General features: G+C 43.2%; 2 protein-coding genes across 5 annotated transcripts in view; both read right to left on the bottom strand.

Moving 5' to 3' along the window:
• Positions 1-529: 529 nt before the first annotated feature.
• elmo3 (engulfment and cell motility 3) lies at positions 530-18,007 on the bottom strand. 3 transcript variants are annotated; one of them, XM_027019654.3, is made up of 21 exons: positions 17,788-18,007; positions 15,739-15,848; positions 13,393-13,433; positions 13,136-13,208; positions 12,680-12,730; positions 12,252-12,421; positions 11,622-11,721; positions 11,248-11,399; positions 10,640-10,718; positions 8,456-8,506; positions 8,136-8,258; positions 7,901-8,017; positions 7,629-7,733; positions 7,360-7,468; positions 6,835-6,971; positions 3,797-3,960; positions 3,462-3,574; positions 3,134-3,238; positions 2,818-2,897; positions 2,430-2,510; positions 530-2,308 (listed from the first exon to the last, which is right to left on the bottom strand). In XM_027019654.3, the coding sequence occupies exons 2-21, from the start codon at positions 15,814-15,816 to the stop codon at positions 2,096-2,098; spliced, it is 2,142 nt and encodes a 713-aa protein (XP_026875455.2). In that variant the 5' UTR covers positions 15,817-15,848; positions 17,788-18,007; the 3' UTR covers positions 530-2,095. The 3 variants fall into 3 exon arrangements, with proteins under 3 accessions (XP_026875455.2, XP_026875454.2, XP_081554663.1); XM_027019653.3 differs by having other exon boundaries at positions 7,901-8,023; positions 17,788-18,005; XM_081698537.1 differs by lacking the exon at positions 3,134-3,238 and having other exon boundaries at positions 7,901-8,023.
• Positions 18,008-18,329: 322 nt separating this feature from the next.
• Positions 18,330-24,202, bottom strand: part of e2f4 (E2F transcription factor 4) — a 7,145-nt gene continuing 1,272 nt past the window's right edge. The window contains exons 2-10 of one of the 2 annotated variants that reach the window (XM_081699303.1): positions 23,989-24,098; positions 23,626-23,786; positions 23,340-23,384; positions 23,181-23,245; positions 22,649-22,940; positions 21,261-21,413; positions 20,983-21,030; positions 20,794-20,838; positions 18,330-20,204 (exon numbers count right to left, since the gene is read on the bottom strand). In XM_081699303.1, the coding sequence (XP_081555429.1) occupies positions 20,089-20,204; positions 20,794-20,838; positions 20,983-21,030; positions 21,261-21,413; positions 22,649-22,940; positions 23,181-23,245; positions 23,340-23,384; positions 23,626-23,786; positions 23,989-24,098 (1,035 nt within the window). In that variant the 3' untranslated portion in view covers positions 18,330-20,088. The remainder of the gene's footprint in view (positions 20,205-20,793; positions 20,839-20,982; positions 21,031-21,260; positions 21,414-22,648; positions 22,941-23,180; positions 23,246-23,339; positions 23,385-23,625; positions 23,787-23,988; positions 24,099-24,202) is intronic. The other variant, XM_081699304.1, reaches the window with a different exon arrangement.

The raw sequence follows: 24,202 nt of genomic DNA, 5'->3' as shown, positions 1-24,202 counted from the left end.
GACACATGGATACAAGTGCATTTATTAGAATATGTATCAGTGTATTCTGATCAATGCTTTTCATTCAGCCATCTAGTTTTGTGCTTTGCAACCTCCTAATATGTCTTTTAGCATGCGCACATCATCTCCTGCTTATCAGCAAATCAAGAAATCACTGCTGTAGTGAAGCAGGGCAGAGGTTACCTAATAATTACCCATTACTCAGATAAAAGGACTAAGGTCATTGTTTCCATTAAGAAATGCCACGTCTCAGAACTCTCACAGTCCATGTTTATGTAGCCTGCGTCATTGGTCAAAGGTTGAACCTGCTGCTGTGTAACATGCTAGATAAACCAAGTAACCAAAGTAAAACAGCAAGTCCTATGTACAGTAAGCCACGAAGTTACATATGAAACTATAATTCCCCTCATCCCATAACGCTCAGGCTTTGGAAACATCCGATCAACACTGAGCTTTTCAGTTTGAAAGTACTCCTCACTGAGGCTAAGGAGTTATTTATAAACCAGTATGGAAATGAGTACAGAGGCTATTAGAAATGATTCTGTATTTTAATGATTGTAAAATTCATACAAAAAGTCTAAAGTGTTCTGTCTGAATCGTAGAATGCATACGGCGCTACGTTTCCCAGGAAACCAGTAACTTATGACCAACAGCTATTTACAATAAGAACAAATACATATGACTTGCATTCTGTGACGAGAATCTTGATATCAGTGACAGTAGTAGAAAACTAAAATGTTTGCAGTTTTATTATAGTATGCCATCTGAAAGACTACAAGTCTTTTCCCTGCTATTATTGCATAAGCCAAGTGCAAGACCGCTGAATTGGTATTAAGCACTGACCCCACAAGCCCGCCACAGACAGCTATCCTACACACACACACCCTTGATAAGAGTACAGTATTAACTGTATTTGCGCAGGTGTCCCATGTTTATATACACACACATTAGTCCAAACAGCGGGCTCTGGTCTATTCCAAAGACTAATGCAGATACTGTATAGCTACATTAGAGCCCCAGTAATGCACAACATTGCTATTGCTTTTAGCACCATGCATAAAGAACACTGATTTCTCTGTTCCATTACAATAAAAACAAAATGTTTACAAATCAGTTTTCAATGTGTTATGTAGATACAACAGAGTACCAAGTACCAAATAACAATTTAAGAGTGTAGCATGCCAGTGTTTGGGGTAATGTACATTTTTAACCCCCTTCTTAAATACAGAAGTTAGATTCACTCTCATCTGAGTCTTTTTCTCTCTCAAGAATTTCAATTCCTCCCAAGATGTTGTTCAGAACTGCAACAGGGTACAACAGGAAATCGTGTCATATTTCTTGTCATATTACTGACTCACTACTGGTCACATGACTGGATGTGTGTCTCGTCAGTGGCACTAGTAATCTGCAGGGCTGTCCCCACCCTTCAGAAATGTTAGGTGCTTGTCTAACACACAGGCAGTCTTACCCCATCACTAAAAAACACTGCACTTTTTTTTGTTGTTGTTTGTACATTCAGTTGCAAAGGAATACCTTAAATGATACTGCATTATAAGGTTGAATGCAAAAGGAAGACAGAAACAAAATCCCCATCTGGAAACGGTCAGTACCATGAGAAAGGGGTGATTTTGACATAAAAGAAAAAGTTTAAATATTTCGTTTTACCATGCCGGGCCTCAAGTATAGAAATATACTGATACATAAAAGCACAAAAGATACAAACAATTCTCATTCTGGCACCACTTGCTCTAACTCTGTCTTCACTGCAATGAGGCCATAGCACTGTGATGACGTCATCGCAATGAGATGACGTCATCACAGTGTGGGATCCACTGCTCTCAGGCAAAGTTCTGTAAGGACTTGGTGACTATGACTTGCTCTAACTCTAGAACACAATGCTGCACAAGGCCCCACCAAAACCCAGAAATGGCCGCTCTTATTTCCGTAAATCTCCCACCATTAAATTGGTGGTAATTCTCTGCTGCGTATGTGCTACTAGGAGCTCCATTTGCACTTGCGAGATCTTTGCTCACTTCAGGGGCGTGAGAGGAGCAGAGTCGGCCCCTGGGGACCCGTGGGATGCCCCGCCCTGGCCTTACTGTTCCGCCTGGCTGAAGTCATAGCAGAAGTTGAAGTTGCTGGGAGGTTTTGGGATGGGCGGGGCTATATCAGGAATGGGGACGTTCTCCAAGTCCAGTAGGCGGAGCTTGATCTCCATGGAGAGAAGGATCTCCAGCTCACTGCGCATAGACTCGCTGCTCATCTCTTTGCCTAGCAAAACATTCAGCCCATCCGTCCACAGGCAGAACTGAGAGAGAGAGAGATGCATTTTTTAAATACTTGAAAAAACATGGCTACAGAAGACTGGATTAAGGACTCTTACGAGACTGAGTGTGTGGTGATTAATAGACTATTGGAATCTTACTCACATCTGTTCTGGAAGAGGCGATGAAATTCAAGCTGTACTCTTCCACATCATAGGTAATGCTGAATGCCAGGTCTAGCATCTCCTGCAGGGCAGAAGATAACCTTCAGCACACTTCTGGGGTTCACAAAGGTTTACTTTACAAGGCACGTTTCACTTTTTGGCAATGCCAAAAAAATCCAGAATTCCAGATTTACACACTTAGTTTTGCCAGGGAGAAGTTGAATATTATTGTTGAGTAAGTAATATTAACGTTTTCATAAACATGTGTCATAAAAAATAGGACTTTGCTAATGTTTTTCAACACAACAGCACTAACCAGCACATCACCTTGTACTGTATATTTATATGCCAATGAAAATTACTGCGAATGGATAAAACGGAGGACACACCTTGGTCTGTTTGCCCTTGTTTTCTTTCATGTGAGGACAGTCCTTCCCCGTCAGCAGTGCCTTGATATCTGCCACAGGGACTGTGAGAAGAAAGAGAAAACGAGCAGGTCTCACCTTGTACGCAGACTCTCCTTTAACCAGGGAGAGGAGCTTAACAATAGTCCAGCGGATAAAGAAACAAAAACTTTGAGTGCGTTCGGACACAGATGGACAACATCGTCCTGTTAGCACTGCACCACGGACCCTCCTGTATGTTGCTGGCTGCCTGAACAGGGCAGGAACAACGGAGGGGCGTGGCCCGAGTTCCCACACTCACTCTTCTCCTGCAGAGCCTCGATGGGAGGCATGTCTGTTTCCTCCTCCACGTCCCCGTAGTGCAACACTTTGTGGTTGGGCGAGAGGCGGCAGTACCACAGCTTGTCTGAAAGCAGCCAACAGCTGACCATCACGATCGCACACAAAAATATGCACTCTCGCTGCGCATACAAATAACCCCTAGGTGTTTATCTCGTTAGTGAGAATCAGATCTATGCAGTTAAATTACAGTGCACGGTCAGTGCTAACTTTCTGTACTGTATAAGCACAGGAGCAGGTGTTGGTGAGTGGCCGTGCGCACGGGCGTGTACTTGGGCGAAGCTTCTCACCTTGTCTCCGGCGAGTGCTGATCTTACGGAACATGGTTCCATGGCACAGTCGGTTCAGCCTCTGCTGTTTGATCAGCTCCAACAGCTCCGGCTTCAGACGCTCTTTCAGCTCACTACACACGCGCATGCACACACACACACAGCTGATGGACATACCGCAATGATTTATTGTACTCTCTCTACCTCAAATTCAATCGTGTATTTTTCGTTCATTTTGTATCAGTCACCTCCCCCTTTCCCCCATACAGCTGTTAGTTATGTTAGGTGGTAGTTGGGAATCTGATTAGTCCCTGGTAACGGGTTAGCAGGACGCGTGGGACGACGCAGGCACTCACAGCACCGGCGGTGCGAGCGTCTCCTCCTGGTGCAGTCTCTCCGTCTGACGCAGTTTGAGGATCTCACTGTAGTTCAGAGCGTTCACCTTGTTCTTAAAGAGCTCCAGAGAGGTGGGCTTACTGGACAGGGTCCTGGTGATTTGCTCTCGTACCACCTGCATCACCTGCTCACCGGAACACGAACACACACACAAACACAAAATGGGCTCTTCTGTTTGGCTAATGTGTACAATTTATTGAGATCTTTAGTATCAAAATATTTTTCCATCACACTGCAATCCAAATATTAGCTAGACTAGAACATCAAATGTGCAGTATGCCACCTCAAGCATGTGTACGCATGTTGTCATGCAAACGTGTGATCGTCTACTGTAATATTCACCAATAAAACTGGATGGACACAGAGAGCCAACCACCCCCACCCTGACCTCCATCACCCCTAACCAAGGGTCGGGGGGGGGGGGGGGAATGAAAAGGAAGGAAGAAAGGGCAAACACAATGGAGTTACGGAGTCTCCATCCAGGGTGAGACCCCCAGCTGGGCTAGTAACAGCCTCTAAATGATTCTCAAACTCAGCTGTTAAAGAGGACTGAACCCCGCTGACATCCACACCATTCAACCGCTGCCTTCAGAAATCTGTCTGTCTGTCTGTCTGTCTCTCTCATACTAGTTACATCAGTGAATAGTTCCTTTTAACTTTAAAAACCATAAAAATGTTTTGAAATAAATGTTTTAAAAGCAATGCAATATTCATGATGCATCACACTGGTAATATGTTTCAAGCAAACATTACACATACTATTAATTTTCAATTACAGTAAAATGATCATCTGTTGCCCCCATCTGGCAAAAGAAGGAACAAACATGAATACCAGAGTGCAGTTTCTACAATCAAGCCAAACAAACATAAATAAATAAAAAACACATCCTAATTTGGCCTCTGGCTTCACAAACCAGCAATGTTACTACATGGACAAGGTATCTGTCAGTTCTTTTAAAGTTAATCCACTTCTCTAAAAGACAATAAAAAAATATGTAACAAAATCACAAAAATGTGACAACTGATGCCAGTCCTTACCAGTACAAAAAAAAAAAAAAAAAAAAAAAACCCATCCGATCTCACTAACATCTTTAACACACTCAGATATTAAATGCATCCAGCCGATTTAAGTGCTAGAAATCGGCTGTCCAGAGCCCACCACAGCAGTGATGAAACCAACAACACTACCTCCCAGCAGATGACAGAAGGCGTGAGCAACCCACGCCTCCTGACCTCCAGCCTCAGCACGCGCACACACACACACACAGCTGACCAGACTCCCTCTGCGCGCGCACACACAGCTGACCAGACTCCCTCAGCGCGCACACACACACACAGCTGACCAGACTCCCTCTGCGCGCACACACACACACACACACACACACACACACACACAAACACACACACACACACACACACACACACACACACACACACACCACTCCCTCCTCTTCTCTTCCCATTTTATTTTAGTGTCTGTGTTGCCTTCGTTTTCTGCTCAAATAAGCTTCCTTTACCTGTGTAATGACGGAATATTCAATATGTACACATACCTCAGCCATAGTTAGGACGGTCACTCCAGATCCTCACCTAGCAGTAACAGTCTGTGTGTGTGTGTGTGTGTGTGTATATATATATTTATATATATATACACACGTACAGATCCTCCCTTAGGCTGCCTCCAACACAATGAGACGAATCCCCACCCCAGGATGCACCTCTCTGAAAAACCCACCCTCAAGAGTCAGCACAGGCGCTCACTCTCTCTCTCTCTCTGTGTGTGTGTGTGTGTGTGTGTGTGCACGACCACAAGTATGCACACGTGCACGCACGCGTGCATACAGCAATGGCCCCCAGGACACCAGCAGGCAGAAGCTTGCTTCCAGAAGCGATTAGCTGTGGGGAGAAGTAGCCCAGTCAGGGAGTTCTCAGAGAATGTGATGAGAGGAGTTGGAAAATGGCAAAACCAGAGCAGAAAGGGAGGGCCACGGAGGTGTGTGGAAACCAGCACAGTGTCACAAATGGAGGAACATTAACCAGCGCACTGAGCCTACGGTGAGGACACACTAGTTGGCATAACCTTAACTGCTCTGTTCAGCTCTATGCATCCATCCATGTCTGTAGGCATAGATCCAGACAAATAAATGAGATAGAACACATATCCCTGCAATACTAATTCCCTTCTTTGATTGCATAATTTCTGAACGGAGCTTTCTTGCCTGTGTGTGATCACAAAGCACTTGTGCTGGAGAACAGATTTCTGTACGCGTGTAGCTCTGCTACAGGGTTTGACTGCTGCTGTTGCACTGATACCCTCATAAAGAGATGTGGCTGTGTGCCTGGTCATGAGGGCTGTGTGCAGCGGGAAACAGATGCTATAAACAAAAGACAGGCCTGCCAGGCAGACACCAATTCTACCCCAAAAGGCCACCTGTTCACGACCCCTAAAACACTAGCGGAAAATAATGCATGTTTCAGGACATCCTCGGCCTATCTAGTGGGAAGTGCTTCGCTATGCATTAAAGACAAAAAAAAAAAAAAAAAAAAAAAAAAAAAAAAAAAGACATGAATAGTTTGGTACCATTGTTACAAATGCAGGAATTTCAAGACAACAACCTGTGTGTTTAAAGGATTAGTGACATTAGGTTCTCAGGTAGCTGAGCTGGTTTCTCCAACTCGTGGTGCTTGTCCAGATGATCAATATACCATTGTAGCTCTGTCCATGACAATACCGACAGTGCCACCTGTCAACTCACACGCGAGCCCCACACTTACACATTTCACAGCTTCTAGAGTAACTCTGGAGTAAGCAACACAAGCCAGGTTCGGTGAACGCATTTTCAGCTTCAGAGGACTCGCCGTTTAGCCAAAAGCTAAAGCCGTACAGTACAACGGGCCCGGCAGAGGTGAAGGAACACTCCGTCATGCGTTCCTATAGTGTGCATAGATACAAACGTAATAAGTCCAGTGAACGGGTCGAAGGCTTTGGTGATTCCACCTTATCAAAGTCCTCCTGGGTGGCCCGCATCTCCTTCCACGTCTTGTTCAGGAGCTGAATGCAGATGCAGAAGAGCTCCTCCACCAGCCTGTCCTGGGCAAAGAAGATGGGGTGGTAGCTGGAGCCTGTCTCCGACGCTACGGGGGTAGGGAAGGGTGGTTCGAGTTAGAGATAGAGACGGGGAAACGAGGAAAAACAAAACACACACAAAAACCACAAACAACATATTCCTAAAACATTCAGCGAAAACACGAGGCTTGGGGAACCTAGCAGCTGACAAAACGATGAATGAATTTAAACCTCATCAGAGTTTAACTGGAATCCAGAGGGTTCAGAACATGTCTGAGCATATTTGGGAACAATAACTAGATTTTAGAACTTATGTTTAACTCCACCATTAAACTGTTTGTGGGTGTAATTTAGTCAGTAGACCTCGAATGCAAAAAAAGGAGGAGAGAGATGATTGACTGAGGGATAGCGGCACATCAGCAGGAAGTGGGAGGGGTCTCGGTGAACTAGACTCACGTGGCTCCCCGATACGTAGGATCTCACACAGGATGAGCGTGAGCTGGATGCTGCTCCGCGCAAACGGACACTCATGCTTATCCTCACGGCTACTGTTCTCCAGAACAAACTAGAAAAAAAATGAGGTAAAGAGAGAGACAGAGAGAGAGAGAGAGAGAGAGAGAGAGAGACACACACCGACAGAGGGATGTTTTCCTCAGCCTCTGCTAGCCCAGTGTGGGAGCTGTATAGCTGTATTCAGTGGTGTCTGGCTACAGCCTCTGTCTCACCCTGCTGTAGGCGTCTGGGTAACGGGAAGCAAAGTACGTCATGGTGTCCAGAGCCAGCAGCCCAGGAGGAGTTCGGCTGAGGTCCTGACCTGGGTTACTGTTGTTCTGGGAGAGGGGAGACCGGAACATACACACAGTCACACACACGCGCGTACGTACGTGCACACACACAGACACACAAACTAAGCAGTGTGGAGTGAAATGGCACTGGCTCAATCCTGGCTGGTGTGCCCAGTGTAACTCTCATCACTGTATCACCAGCGTTTACGCACCGAAAAGCCGAGCTTCTTAAACTCTTTAGCGCAGAGCGAACGCCGACGCTCGTTACTCAGACTGCCCTCACCCTCCATCTCGAACACAGCCTGCCGCAAACTGTGCAAAGCCTCCCTCTGCTCCTGGGGGGCACAGAGGCAATGGGCATCACCCAATACTGAGAGCAAAAACAGTGTCAGTTCCAGCAGGCTTGTAAAGGCGTTGGTTTGGGACAGAGCGTCAAGCGGAACACACCTGACTGAAGGAGTCCAGCGGAGTCCGCATGCGTGCCTCTACGTGATTCAGACGGACGGTCTGCAGAACGTACAGGTGGTGGGCCATCTCATCCCCGACCACACCTGAACTGTGGATAATGTTCTGAAGGACACAAGCAAAGGCCATATTTATGCTATTCTCAGATCAAAGTGAAGATAGTTACAGAAAGGAGAACAAATAACTAACTAAGTAATGTGGGTATAGGCGAAATCAACTGTGATGAGTGCATTTGACATCCTTTAGGCTTTATGGTATAATTAATCTCCATTCTGTGCATGGGAAGTTGGATGGGAATTCACCTTATAGATGTACTGCCGGAGGTTTTTCTTCTCAAGGAAAGCAAACAGATCCTGAAATACATAAAGAACCACACTGAGACGTTAGCTGTACATTTACTACGAAATCGGTCTGGGTTCTGCAACTGACACAGTAACAACTGAAGAGGGCAGCAAATCTCAGTTGTGTTTAAAAAACACATTTCACATTAGTGTGACTTTACTGTTATTTGTTGGCATATTTTAGCCTACAAGCAGGGTTGGGGGTGTTAATTTAAATAATGCAGTCCATTAAGGATTACTGATTATGCATTAAAAATGCATATGTGACTTAATAGAAAGGATTACCATATTAAAATAACGTAATGACTATGCCCTGTTACTTTGATTATTTAAACTCATTAATTGCCAGACTTTCAGAAGAGTGGTCCCCTACAGTGCCACCGTGTAGGCCCCCAACAAGCCCCTACAAAATCAGCAGATGTGTCAAAGTTGTCCTTATAGACACGCCCCTTCCCTGGAAGCCCATTTATGCCACTTGAACAAAAGAAAAAGAAAAAAAGCCCTGCAGTATCAGAATTACGAGTTCTAATTACAAGTAGGTCATGTGAGGTATAAGGTATAATTATGACATGGTATCTCATAATTATGAATTAGTGAGTCATAATTATGAGATTAATTGTAACTATGAAAAAAATAAGTCACAATGTAAGTCATAAATTTGTCATGAGATGGTAAGTCAAATATGAGATACTAAGTCATAACTGAGATGGAAAGTCGTAATTATGAGATGCTACCAAGTCATAAGGATAAGATTCTAAATCCTAATTATTAGATATTGTGGCCTTTTTTCCCTTCAGGTGGCAGAGCTGGGCTTCCCCGCCTTCCCCATCAGTCCTGCTTTGTTGAGGAGACCATTTGCAGGAGAACGGCCCGTGTAAACATGCCAGAGAGATGTATAATGGTTAGGCAACGTTCTTCGTACCAAACCTGAGGCACTTTGTTGGAATACACAGATTAAAAAACTGTTCGACTACAGGTGATCCTGCAATCGTTTTTGATTAGTTTGAGAAGGGGCGCATCTTGAAAAGCAGCTCATAATCCAGGTTAATCACTCCCACAGCATTATATCTAATTATATCTAGAATGTAAACTGGAGTTTTTCCATCCGATAACAACTGCACTACATAATACGAGTCTCTAGTTAATGATTAGGCTGCATGAGTCATCCAAACACAAAAGAAAATCATGTCAATAAGATTTATACACCTCTACACCTCAAGATACGTCACGATGATTCTGTGGCCAACGTCTATTCTACACACATAAGAACTTGCATTCTTCTTCATCATTATATTTCGACAATGACAGTGAATCCGATGTCTGCTCCGATCCAAACTCCGTGTTCTGCACCCATCCTCACCGCCACAGTTGAATCTCTGTATAGTCCTCTCAGTGAGTGCGTTTACATGCACTTAATAATCAGGTAATTGTAGAAATCCGATTTATGATCAGATTATTGAGTGCACATAAACGCATTCGCTGCCTTCAGCGGTTCTGACTAACGTTCCAAGACCCGACAGTCCTTCATACCAAACAGAGTGAAATGCCCTTTTGAAATCGACAAAGCATTTCATGCCTTTTTGAAATCCCCCAGCTGCTCCCATCTTCCAACAACAGTCTCATTATCAGAGTCTGTTGGGGGTTTTTTTTCCCCCTGACTCCATCCTCTTCTCTACTAATTTTTTAACAGCTTCTTGTTTAGGAGCGAATACCTTTCTGTATCCTGATTATAAAGCTGTTATATGACTTTATTACTACTACAAGGTACAGTACTGCTATAAAACACAGAAGAAAAGCCATGTGATTCAGTCCTTTTGTGGCAATGCTCTGGACCTGAACACCTGCACAGCAAAAGCTATGCTCAGCAATGGGACTATCCAGAATGGAATTCAGGAAGTCTAAGCATCAATTCCATAGTGACAGTCATTGCCAGGACTTTGAGAGGACGAGATTTATACACAATGGAGGCCTCATTAGTACCTATAGTAATCCAAGTGCTTACAGCAAGGGCAAAATACCATCTTGTTATTTGTTTTTATCTGAGCACACACACTCACCAGGCAAAGAAACTCTTGAAGTGGTAGAAGTATGGAGAGCTGAACACCGCCACAGAGATACAGAGAAAAGGGCAGAGCGTCCACTCACCTGCCGGTCTGCCTCGCCAGCTGTCTGCAGCAGGGCCATGAGCAAAGCCATGGCCTTGGTCTGGAGCTGCTGGTTGGACCTAAAATGGACAGGAAATGAGAGTTAGAATTTGATATTACAGTTCAGGGAGTAACTACTGTAATTAAAAATGTAGCGGTAGAGAAAAAAAAAAAAAAAAAAAAAAAAAAAAAGACACTCTGGACAGAGATCATTCATCGGCTATGCAGCGATTCTTCTTTGCAGCACTGATGAAGGGGCTCTGTCAAATGTCCCCTCCCACTGGAATATTCTTGTGATTGTTTAAAAATGCAGCCTCAAATTCACACAGCAAAGATCTTACAGGAGAGAGAGAGTGAAAGGGCGCGAGAGCAGCCCTATAATGGCGCACGTCTGTCGAGACCTCCTTTATCTGACTCATATTTATAAGTTCCTCGACTTAACACAAACTCAGTCTGAATGGAATCACTGCTGCTGTGCTCTGCGTGATCTAAGTGCAACTACAGCCAAAATTTTCAGCACATCAGCATGATTCAGACCAGCCCAAAAGCTACACAGTAAAGGGAAAACACACTGATCCACGCAGCATTCACGTTTGCTTGTGTACGTACACCTGCAGGTGGGAAAGCAGCCTCTCCAGTATGATCTCATCTCTGATCTGCTGGAAGAGGCTCCTGCTGCTCAGAACCATGCTCTCCAGGATGTCCAGAGACACCTGCTGGACAGAGGCGTCCCCCGCCTTCTCATTCACAAAACTGGTGACCTAAAAACACACACAGACCAATATTAAAGTAATTCCACCCATCTCTTTTTTAAAGTTTTTTTTTTCCTTTAAACAAAATTCCACTAAAAGAAAACTGAGCTAAAGCTTTTTTATTTTTTTTATTTTTTTTTTTTAGTAAAACATTGAATGTTTGAAGAAAAGTGTCTGCTGGAGGGGCCTTTGTGTGGCATGGGCAGAGCCAGTGCTGGACACAGCCCTCACCTTCTTGATGAAGATGGTGGAGAGGTTCTCCCAGGAGACAATGCCGTGGTCCATCAGCTCCATGAAGGCGGTGAGTGCGTGAGTCAGGATCAGGTGTGTCCTGCACACAGAGTCAACACCACATCACACAACTGCAGCTTTAGCAGGAAAGAAAACCTCCTGTGAAAGCAGCACGTCTTTAAAGACACGAGTGTTTGCGCCTCCAGGAAGGGGAGCTGTGGAAAATGCGTCACTTAAAAATGCATCCTGCACGTGGAATTTATGTGGCAAAAGTTTGGCAGGTACAGGAATGAACAACAGCTTGGAATATATGAGGTGGTACTGGCTATCTGTCACAGAGTCAGTGCGTGTCGGTCCTCAGCTGCTGAGACTAGCAGCCAGCATGTGAGACAGAAGAGCAGGTGGGAACTGACAGTGATGAAGACTCTGGTATATGACCAAAACCTCAGCAAGTCTGTTATCCTTCAGCATACAGCTAGTCTTAAATCAAGCTGTCTGTCTCTGGCCTTTTTGTGAGGTGGGTGAGGTGCGGTGTAGGCTGCGGTATTCTGTAGGGTGTGACTGAGAACAGGTGCGAGTACTCTTGGGAGTCTGGAGGTTGGGACAGTGGTCGGGGGAGCGGGTACGCACTCCTGAGCTTCCTCCACTATCCGCACGAGGAGAGAGTGTCCGTCCCGGCTGATGAACTCCTGAGCGAAGGTGATGTCTGTGGACACGCTGACCAGCTGCTTCAGGGAGTCGCAGCACACCCCTGCGTCAGAGCTCTGGATGCCCTTAAACAGGTCCTCCGCACAGCGCCCCTAAAACAAAAAACACGCAAGTGCGCACACACATACACTGCAGAATGTTATCAAAATTTAAATATGCTGCATAACTGCAATTACTATAATTACTACTGAGCTTAATGCATTTTTCAAATACACACACTATTTATTGCTAAAGCTACACACGTCACAAACTATGCAGTGACAGCAACATTACCACAAAAATGGGCATCTTCCCTATATATAGTGTGCAAACCAGACAGCTGTGAGTGCGGGATGGAGGAGGTCCCTCACCGGTGCCTTGGTGAGACGAAGAATGCTGCCATTCTTTATGTCCAAGCGATTCTACAACACAGACCACAAACCAGGCCAGTGAGTCCACGCCAGCAGAGCCCCTGCTAGAACACAAGCCTCTAATGCAGATGATGTCTGGCAAGAAACCATTGCACCATCACCGCACGGCAGGAGCAGAAAGCACAAAAGTGCTTCTAAAGGGGTGGGGGGGGGGGGGGGGTGTTGTTTGTGTAGGGTTAGCATGGCATTATTTATGTACCATTCTTAGTCTGGCCTGGAAGAATACATGCATACACACATACCCACAACACATTGTGCCATTTTTGCTTATATACACAAAAGTGCACTAAAGTTGGCACCCTTTGTTATTATTCATATTTAAGACACACACACACACACACACACACACACACACACACACACACACACACATACACACACTTCTGAAAGACTTACAGACTCAGTGATGTAGGTCTGAACTCCATCCGCATATTGAAGAGCGTAGTTCTCAGGACCAGGAAGATTCCACCTTAAAAGCAGCACACAGCGTTTAATAAAACTGACTCATAAGAAGCAAGAATAGAGTGGCTGTCTACAATGGCAGAAGGCGGTTCATAATACTGCAGGCACATACATCATCTTCAACACTCCTTCTCACTGATTCTGTTGCTCTCTTACACACAGACACACACACAAAAAAAACACACACATACCTGTCACAGACTTCTTTTATCACAGCAGTAAGGGGCTTTTTCTAGGGGGAAAAACGAACGAAAAAAGGAAGAAAAAAGTGAGTTAATCATAAAAACAGAGAATCAAAGTTATTCCTTTATGTAATATTCTGTTTAAAGACAGCATAAACACCCAACTTCACTCAACATTGCCTAAAAATGGACCATCCAAAATATATAGAAATAAAGTAGACAAGTTAAACCTATGTCTGCATGTAAGCATGTAAAATACCCAGCAATTAGTGGTGGCTAGCATGGTAACCGATCAGAGGTTTTGGTGTAATGTGGTAGACCGATGAGTGGGCTATAATTTGCGGCCTATGGGACGGTCAACCGACTGGAAGCAGTGGGAATAGTTTATCAATGGAGCAGAACAGTGCTTGGGGGGGGGTTGGTTAACCACGACCACAAACCAGGCCCATTGAAGCACTGACCTAGCCACCCCACTGTGAGAAATCCCAAAAGGAAGGCTCCAACAATGCCAAACTCCCAAGAGAGCACTCACAATGACAAACCTCAAATGCAACATCCTACACAGTGACCAAAGGGCCCCGAAGAAAGCTTTTAACATCAGATATGTTAATCATTGATTAACAAAAACACATGTTCTACTTTCTTAACTAAAATCAGTTAAGAAATTAATTAGGAAATCCGTCAGTGAAAATAAATTCCCACTTAAAATGACTAAATTTACTCATTCGACAAATTTACTGTGATGAAAACAAAATTACATTTAAGTAATGAGTTACTTTCAAATGAATTACCATAGCAGATTAAAATCACAATTAAAAAAACAATAAAGCCAGTGCAAACTTTAGAGTCATACCCTGCAATCACATCATTAACACTCTTTGTTCACTGTTTTGTCATGAAATCTGAGATTTTTTAAAGTCAGTCTACTGGAGTTGTGCAATCATGTTTGTCTGAGCAAGCATGTTACGACATCTCTGTGGGCAAGGGTGGTGGATCCAACCCATGTGTACACTCACGCCAAGAGTCTACAGAACACTAAAATACACTTGGGTGAAAGACTGAATGAATGAATGAATGAATGAATGAATGAATGAATGAAGAGGGGTGTAGGGACATGAACAATATGTAAGCACATACCACAGAACATAGCAGGCAAAAGCACACGCCACAGAACATCCTTACACAAGACATGCACATGTACAGACATTTCTCCCACTCCTTCAGACAGCCTCTTGGCACTCGTTACATGCAGCAAGTTAGAGTGGAAAGTGGAACGAAGGTGACCGAAATGGAGCATTATCGCCAGCGTTCAAGAACCATCAACGCACACTGCACCAGTTACCGCGGCAACGTGAAAAACACTGCTTCAGTCTACTCTGGTGCCACGCTGGAGGCAAGGAGATACCGTTACACTGCCATGAAGGAACACAGTGCAGGACAGAAGGGCCTCCCTGCAACTACTGCAGCCACACTCGCACCTCCTCCGCTGGCGAGGAGCAGCATAAGTCAAACTATTTTCTCTTTGTGAGGAAAATACGACTGTTCCTGTTGCTTTAGAGGTCATGTTTATGTTTTCTTAAACTTCAGCCATGATTAGCGACCTTAAATCAACATAACAGGCCAACATAAATGTTATAACCTTACATATTTAGCAGAAGAGATGAGAGGTTTGATTGGTCTTATAAGTGTGTCAGAATCAGAAGTGGCACATGACTCCCTAGCCCAGACAGATCATTTTGGAAGGTGTTCTCTATCTTCTTATGGCCGCAATCTTTTCGCTTATATTTCTATTGTCTTTCCAACGGTTTCCCTCCACATCGGAGCTTCCTGATTGCACACGGTCATTTGGTGTCACAATAGTAAAGCTCTGCTTCAACTGGGTGTGCTTCTCCTATCTGGTTGAAGCAGCACTAGTGTGACACCAAATGACAGACTTGTAGCTACCTGCTGCACACAGTCATGGTCACTGGAACTTTTATTATTTTTCATGGTTATTTTCCACTCACATGTTGCATGCCTTGGTAAAAGGTATTCTCAACCATCTTTTCAAGTCACCAGACACTAACCAGGTAGATGTTGCTATAGCTTTACAGAAACAGACACCAACCAGTTGTTACTCAACCTGATGCATTGGTACTACTTCCTCATTCCAAATGAATGAGCCCACATGGAAATCAAATTGACATCAAAACTGAAGCAACTGCATTCTGGAGACTCCAGAATCAAGAGAAACAACAATAACATCAACAACAACAACACGCTTCTTCAAAAAGGATCTATTCAGCAGATTTCTGAAGTAGGCCAACATCCAGCTGCTTCTGCCCATGCATGCAGTGGTAGGAGGGGGCCGCTCACCTGGTCCAGCTGAATGAGCTGGGGGTACGCCCCCGGCATCTGGATAGCAATCTTCACTATGTCCTTCTGCTGCGGCATTCTGAGAAACGGAAGACCGTCTTCCTAAAACTCTGTGTGTGTGTGTGAGAGAGAGACAGAGACAGACAGACAGACAGACAGACACAGAGAGAGAGAGAGAGAGAGAGAGAGATGCTAGTTACTGGCTGACAAGAAAGGAGTAAGGAGCCAAAACATATACCCCCCCCCCAACACACACACACACTACTCAGGGAAATGCAGAGGCTTTCCCAACATATCCTATGACTAAATGAAAAACAGTGGCATTGTATACGTTGTGTATACCAACCCTAACCCTTGTGTATGCACAGTGTATACAGTGTAGAGCATTTCCTTTAAAAAAAACAAAACAAAAAAGATCAAATATAGGGACAGGAGGAGACAGACTGACAAACACCTATGTGAGCAGAACAAAGGAGAGGAGGGCTTTATCATTACACTCCTATTTTAAAAATGACTTTGCAGTCTTGACCTTCCTCTTTTTAAGGAGAACTTGTGGGCTTAACTCATCTGAAAATTCAAACATAGGAAGCTAGCTAGGAGATACTGGACATGGTACACAGATCTAAGGGCCCACTCTCACATGCTCTCACTCGCTTTTCTCCCTCTCACACACACACTCACAGACAGGCAGGCTGACACAGACACACTTATAAACAGGGTTTTTATTAAGAGAAGCTTCTGCTGAACTGTTTAAAAGACTCAAGTGCTTCCATATGTGCTGGAGTATCACAGTTTATGCCTCACTATTCTCAGTGAGGTTCCCATCAGAAAAGGAAATGTGTGCGTGGTGGCACGGGCGTGTATTCTGTTACTGTCCAATCATTAAATCATTACCAACAACTGCTGAAGCAGTACAGCTGTAATAACTCTCTGGTATCCTTTAACTCAGACTACCAACTTTGCAGTAGCAAACTCCTTTTGCACACTCTTTAGTCCTCTGGGTTTTAACACAGAGGCAGACATAAACTAAGCCAATGATTGAGGAATGAACATGCATTGATCATTATTCCAGTTCTTGTAAGGTTTAGACATTTTGCCAGAATGAAGTAATGAGCCGTGAAGACTCACATGAAGGTGCAGAGTCAGCACAGAGACAGAAAGAGGCTTGCCAGGACAGGGCTGTGTTTGTGGTTCTCAGCATTCATTCCCAGCATGCCCTTGCACGCTCGGAGGTCTCTGACATGCCGCCCCCCCCCCCCCCCCCACGCCCTTTCCTTTGTGCCAAAAGTGTGTATGAGAGAGAGAGAGAGAGAGAGAGAGAGAGAGAGAGAGAGAGAGAGAGAGAATGTTTTGAGGTATGCATTTGTGCAAAGCAGGCCTGTAATAAGTTGTTAAAAGCGGGGCAGGGTGTGTGTGATTTTTATACACATTCACAGGCCGCATGTCCAGTGACAGCACTTCCGCCCACCGAAACCTAAATGGCAAACGTGCGGACAGCGCACTTGCACGTATGAAGACAATCAGCCGCCAAATATTAATATCCCCACTCTCTTTCTCATACGCACACACAATAAAAGAGCTGTGACACTTTTTTTCGTGCCCTATTTACAGGCAGTTGTGGTGATATCTGTTAATGATATTTATATTACACTGTTTCACATCAGGAATCCGACAAACGTCTCATTTGAGATATAGCTACTTCATAATACAACTGCCACAACGCAGCTCAGCAGTAAAACTGTACTAAATGAGATAGCTGTTCACCCGGAACTATATATTACTTTATATACAGACTTACTAAAAGAATGAAAATCAGTGATCAGATTTTCAGTGTTCAGCACGCGTCTCGTAGGTTATAGTCTACATCTTAGTCCACACAAACCCTGTCGACCACCTCCAAACATGCGTCGAAACCAAAGCATCGACAAAATCACCAACATATAACGCAGACTTTTCCCACTTCGGTTACTTCAGCATTTCCAAAAGTCGTACGCACATAAGCGGCCAAAAGATTGCAAGCAAAAGTTACTTAACTGTTGTGGATCCTACCTGTTGAAAGAGAGAAAGATTTGCTCCGTGGTGCAGACGTCACACATCTGAGCTCCTTCTCCCCGGAGCAGTTCTTGGGTAGAGCCGTTTTCTGTGACCTCGCCGTGCGCGTTACACTTCTTTCCAGGCTAAACCCAGTAATCGACCGCACTCACAGTTCCGGGTTGAATGGCGTCCCAACCGGCCCCTGTAGGAAGGAGCCCGGAGCCAGCTGCACGGTAGCCGTCTTGGGAATGGAGTCCGATGTTCAACCTGTCCAGTTAAGCTTTTTTTTTTTTTTTTTTTTTAAAGCTAAAACTTCATTTTCGCGGAACTTTTTTTGGATTAAGTTTTGTAACCTTAAATGTTTAGCTAGCTTGCATATGTTTAAAGTACTGTTCTAAGTTTTGCATTGCAGTATTTCTGTAATAAGTGAAGACTGATTTTCAGGTAACTGAATTATGCCCCGTTACAAAGTAGTTTGGGTGAGTCAGAAGCAAATCGAGAAAATACAACTTAATTATTGAAACCATGAAATCCAAACTGACAATCAAAGTTCACCATAATTTTAAAAAAGTGTTATTTATTTTTGCAGATAGTAATTCCGGTAAGTTAATAATAGGCCGTTTACAAATGACAGACATCGATGGCATTGTGAAAGAAGTTTCCCTGGACTTGAACTGGGCGCTCCATCCATCAGGGTCGGCGCATCCAAAGTGATATCTTAAAGTGCGATGTTGAGATGAAAGTCAATTTTGAGAAAAGCACCCTCTGTGCATACTAAGATCAGTTGACTACATATCAAATATAAAAATAAATGGTAAAATGCTTAATGTGTACAACCATAAAAATATCATTTGCCCTATCATTAAAAAAAAATCCAAGCCAATACATTTCAAAACAACGGTTCGATTCCTTTCAGGTGTCAGAACCTGTGTCTACATGGTCAGGGGCATAGAAGACAGCTTAATCTTCAACACGTGGAAATGAGCCTGGATTTCTCATCATTAATGTATATTCTTTACACACTCATATACAAACAATACAAAATCGTTTTAGTTACGATTAGCAAAAATACATATACATACATGTAAAATCACAATAGATGAAAGGAATAGGTAACAATGAAAAGTTTAGCGCATTTAGCAATGAAAAACGTAAAACTTGCAGCTCGTCAGTCAGAATTAATAACTTAAGTTACAACTAATGCGTCATTTCTCGGGCACATATAAGCAAAGGGAACATCCGGAAGTCGCGAGTTCCAAGTTATTTAAGTTGAACTACACTGCCAAGTCGCTAGGTTCATACGGTGTTAAGTCATTTTAGGTATATGTGCAGTTAAGTGACAAAAACAATAACAAACACGTGGATAACAAAAGTATGAAGTCTTATTGCCCAATACTTAGCATTAGTGAGTCCTGAAACAAACAAACAAACAAACAAAAAAGCTTCAAGGCTCACCAATTTGTTGCATTTAATATGAAGGGTGTTTTTTTTGGCATGGAAATTATAAACCAAACGCTAAAACTGCCTTACAGTTCCCTGAAACTCTCATGCTTCTGTAGTACAAAGATATAACAACAACGCTTAGTGGATTCAGCCAAGTGGCTGGGTCAATACATCAGGATCATTTTGCTAGAGCTTTCCATATACTACATACTGGACACCAAGCTGACATAATAATCAACAGAAAGTGAGGCATAGTCTGCATGTAAGTAAACATGCTGTATTCACACAAATCTATGCCCACTTTTACAAACAAAAGCTTATGTCCATTGTTTAAGGATGTCATCACAGTACATGAAGACAGGGAACAAAGGCAGGGAACCAGCTGGTATTTCATCAACGTTTTTCACATTGCTCGTGTTTGGTTTTCTTTTCATCTCTCAGCACGTGACAAAAGGCACCAAAACTCAATTCAAATTAGGAAAAGAACTCGGATTCATGTACTGTTGGGTTAAAATGATTTTTAAAAGTATTATTCAGTATTGAGTTAAAATGACATTGTCACACTATTAAGGTTACTTCAGTAAAGCTTCAGGCATCAGGAGTGAGCGAAGCAGGGAAATGTTCTGTGACACTTTTCAGTAGCTCACTGCTTTGGGTAAGGCGTATACCAAACAAAACAAAAACAAAAAACAAAACAAAAGGGGGGGGTGGGGGGAGACAAAAATAAAACCATACAACTCTATATACACACACAAGTAGATCAGCTTATACACATGGATCTGAAATAGAACCACACCTTTTACTTCTGAAGTTGGTATTAAAAAAACTTTTTTTTTTTAATACAAGTAGGCTACTCTAGCGTGCGTTTGGAGGTCAAAGGTTGGCAATAGGAACATCAAAAAGGTCACAGAGGCCCTCAGTCTCATCCAGGTTATAGATGTAGTCATGGTCGCCGGGAGGAGGAGAGAGACGGAGGAGTGGAGAGAAAACTATGAAAGAGAAAGAAGGTGGATGAGGAAAGGGAGTAATGTTTGGACTGCTTTTACTGAAAGATAAACCGAGCTGAATTGCAAAAAAAAAAACGTTTTTATGTTACTAGGTCCGTAATTATACAGTGCAATTCAAAGCACTTAGTGGTCAATAAACCCAAGGGAAGGAAATACTCATTTCTACACTGATCTGAGCAACCACGAAGACAACTTCTTACTGCACTACTGAGGTCAGCCACGTGTCTTGGGTCATTAATGTGCATGTGATAAATAAAACAGGCTATTGTACATTTAAAAACATGGCAAGATCATAAATGTTTTTTTAAATCTTAAAATCAACAAGATTTCTAGTGCACTGTCCACAACTCTATGGAAATACATTTTAAAGGGCTGTAATTCCAGGAGAACTGTGAAGCGTATACTACTTTTATTGTTCACATATGTTACATATAGTACATATATCTTCCAGTGTATCCCATACAAATGGCTGTACAGTTTTTACAAGTTGTACTAATGCACACTTTACTAATGCATCTTCATGTCTAGTAGTAAACTATGTACAGATGGCTTGGTTTAAGGCCTGCTTTACCTTCAGATGACATCAGCTCTTCCAGTAGATCTGCACTCATGATTTCTGCAAAGATAAGGGAAACAAACACACACACACACAAACAAACAGCTCCCTGAGTAACCGCATCAGACCTGCTCTTACCAACACCAACTTTTGCCCTCCAGCATTGTTTTTAAATGAAATATGTAGGACTTTAAAATGGCTTACCTTTAGTAGGGTCAAACATTTCTGAAAGTTCTTTAGGAAAGTCCAATACTAAGAACAAAAAGAAAAACATGCTTAGTTAAATTAAGCAACAAACCATATATGAAGGACAGGCAAAACTACTTTAAGTACAGAAAATACAAAATTTAGTTTAGCAAAGAACATGCACACTAAAGCTAGTTCAGCTTTTATTATTCTCCACCTGTCATACTAACATATGGGCAGAAGACAACTCTTTTCTGGATGCGTCTTGGTTCAGTTTAAACACTGCATGTACTCACATTCTGAAGGATCTGTTTTTATTGGTTCAAAAAGGGCTGAGGACTCCGGAAGTGAGGAACTGCTGTCCAGTGAGGCAGATGACTGAAGTTGCTGGCTGTCCTCTGGAGACGTCTGATTGGCCAGAGTGTTTGAGGTTGTGTTGCTGGATGCTTCTAGCACAGACAGGCAGAGACAGAGCTGGTGTCAAAATGAAAGAAAATACAGCCAAAGATTTCCCCACAGGAATCTTCATGGTCATGCAATAAGCTACCAATCTGAATTCGGAACGAAGTGGTTTAGGAAACACACAAAACTGACCCAAAACACACTATTAATCATTTTCCCCTTAATGTAGTTGATCAGTTGAAAGATGCTCCCCTCTTTAGTGTTACACTGGAGCTTCATGACTAACACAGCTAATAAATAATGTCGTTAGGCTCACCAAGTCACTCATTTATAGGCATGTTTCCTCTAAATACAGACAAAAATCTTCACACACTTGCCTCAAACTCTATCTAGCTTTTAAGCAAGGTCACACTATCCTGAACCATATGGGCAGGGCTATGTATGACAGTTATCTATAATAAACAAAATATCTTCACATAGCTCCAACAACAGTACCCCTAAAAGTTAGCAACTGTAAAATTTAATTCTGTGGATGATACATTTTGAAACCAACTTCCAAAAACTGTTTATTTAAATAAGAAATATTGTACTGTGCAAAAGTCCTAAACCACCATTTGACGATGTTGTTTTAGCAATGGTGTACTGATCATATACAATTATTTCTGTCTCTTTATTAAGATACAGAAAATACAGGAAATATGTGCACAAAACTTCTAAAAACACAATTTTCTACCTCCACTGTGACTTCCCTTGGCACTAATCACATCCTGAACTCTTTTAGGGAGATTGCCCGCAGTGTTCTGAAACAGCCTTTAGGTGTATTCTACCAGGTTTCTTTCAGCACTTTCCAGAGTTCCTCCTTAGAGTTAGATTTTTTCCTGCTATTGCTGAAGTGTAAAGGGAGGTCACACTAAATACTTACCACTGTATCTTATATAAGCTGGTTTTTCAGCTTTTTTTCAGTATTTTTTTTGATACTGCATACAAAATGTCCAGGTTGTATTCTAATAGTCAGCAAAATTATATATGGTCATAAACATTGCTAAAGCAGCAAATCTAATGATTGCCTAAGACTTTTGCACAGTACCGTATGTCTGCTATATTACGCAACATTTATGTAAAATGAGATTATTTAAAATCTCTTTTTTTTACTGAACCATTCTTTTTGTAATCAGCAAACCCATATACGTTTTAGATTCCAAGCTGCCGAAATAACCACATAAGCCGCACAGTGCACAGCATTCACTACTGAACGTCTGCGAGTATATCTTGTTTGTGAAACCTGTAGCAGGTGCAGCAGTGGCAGTAGTTGTGCTGGCAGGACTCTGGCTGGTGGGGGCTACGCATGGAGTACTGCCCCCTGCTGGCTTGATAGTGGAGACGATGGAGGTGACAGCGGTAGCATGGCTGGCGGAGACAGCCGAAGCAGGGAGGCTCTGGAGCATGTCTTCAGGAGGAGGAACGGGTAGCACTACTGGAGAGGCACTAGAGGGGTCCTTGTTGACTAGGAGGACCTCGATAGGGCCAGAGGAACTCTTCAGATGAATCTGGTACTTCTTTTGTCCATTTACAACCTTAAAAGAATGTGAGATGTGGAGCTGAAGTACATAAAGCAGTTACAACAGACCTCGTTTTAGCAGATTTGCGGGAAATAGCAGTACAACAACCAATCGGAGTAACTTACACCCTCATCAGCACTAACATTTCACAAGACACTGCTTTCAGCCTTTTTTGAAGCAACTGTCAGGTGAGTTATGGGGCTACGCCAACTGAAACTACCTCACTGTGTGACAGAAAAGAGGAACTTCACTTACAGACTCTGGTATGGGCACCTCCAACTGTGTACCAGAAGGTGCTCGAATTGCTAGCAGAGTGTCACCTAGTGGCAAAAAAGAAAGAAGTGGGTGCTACGCTGATGAAAGGTGGCTCTAACGACAAACAAAAGTGTAAACTGAGACAGTGAGAGGACCCACCTTTAAAGCAGCTGCAGAGGTCTTGATGCGTTACATAAGCCAGAGTGTGACATGTTAAGGACAACATCAAAAAAAATATCTATGGACAAAAATCTAACATGAAACAAAGAACATAATACAACACGTGCATTTGTTAAGGCAAAACAAAGTCAATCAATGTGTTGACTGCAGTCGCTCTGTCACAATTTGAACAAGCAGCCTGAGCTTTGGCCCCAATGCAGTCGATACACTGATCACCAGCATGCACATGGACACTGAAACAAGGGAGCAGGCAGGCAGGGATATGGGCTGTTTTGGGAGTCATCGGTCACGTTTTTGATGCTCTGCTGAACCCAGACCCGCTGCTGGTCCAGCTCATGCTCTCTGCGGTCCAGATCCTCCAACTCCAGCTTCAGGTCTATCAGCTTATCAGCTATCTCTCGTGTGTTGCAGCCTGGCCCAACACCTCTTTAAACACACACGCACACACAAATGACAGCCATCAACATAAAGCCTTGAGTGCACCAAATGGAGATTTGGTACTGAATTGAGGACCCAAATTTAAACTTTCTCAAAAGGAACAGATGGGAGTGATGCTGTTTAGTTCTGAGATAGACTTGATGTATTTCAGTGAGAGCTCATTTATTAGTAGTGTGTACATCTGACTCACTTCCACTGAATGCTGTTCTTTGATTTCTTCTCTATCAGGCCAATACCCTCCAGAACGTTGGTGATGTCATAGATACGCCGCTTCTGCCGCACGGCCAGCGTGTCAGCAGCCTGGAGAAGAGAGATTACAGACAAATGCCCCACAGAAAATAAACCCCCAGTAAACTGTGAATCAGGAATAAACAATATGCAGTTTTATTATTGTTTAGTGTCAC

The sequence above is a fragment of the Electrophorus electricus genome, chromosome 16 (genome assembly GCF_041902795.1).
Source record: "Electrophorus electricus isolate QZ-2024a chromosome 16, ASM4190279v1, whole genome shotgun sequence".
NCBI classification, from domain to species: domain Eukaryota; kingdom Metazoa; phylum Chordata; class Actinopteri; order Gymnotiformes; family Gymnotidae; genus Electrophorus; species Electrophorus electricus.
Note: the sequence above shows the minus strand (reverse complement) of the source record. Positions and strands in the feature narration are given on the sequence as shown.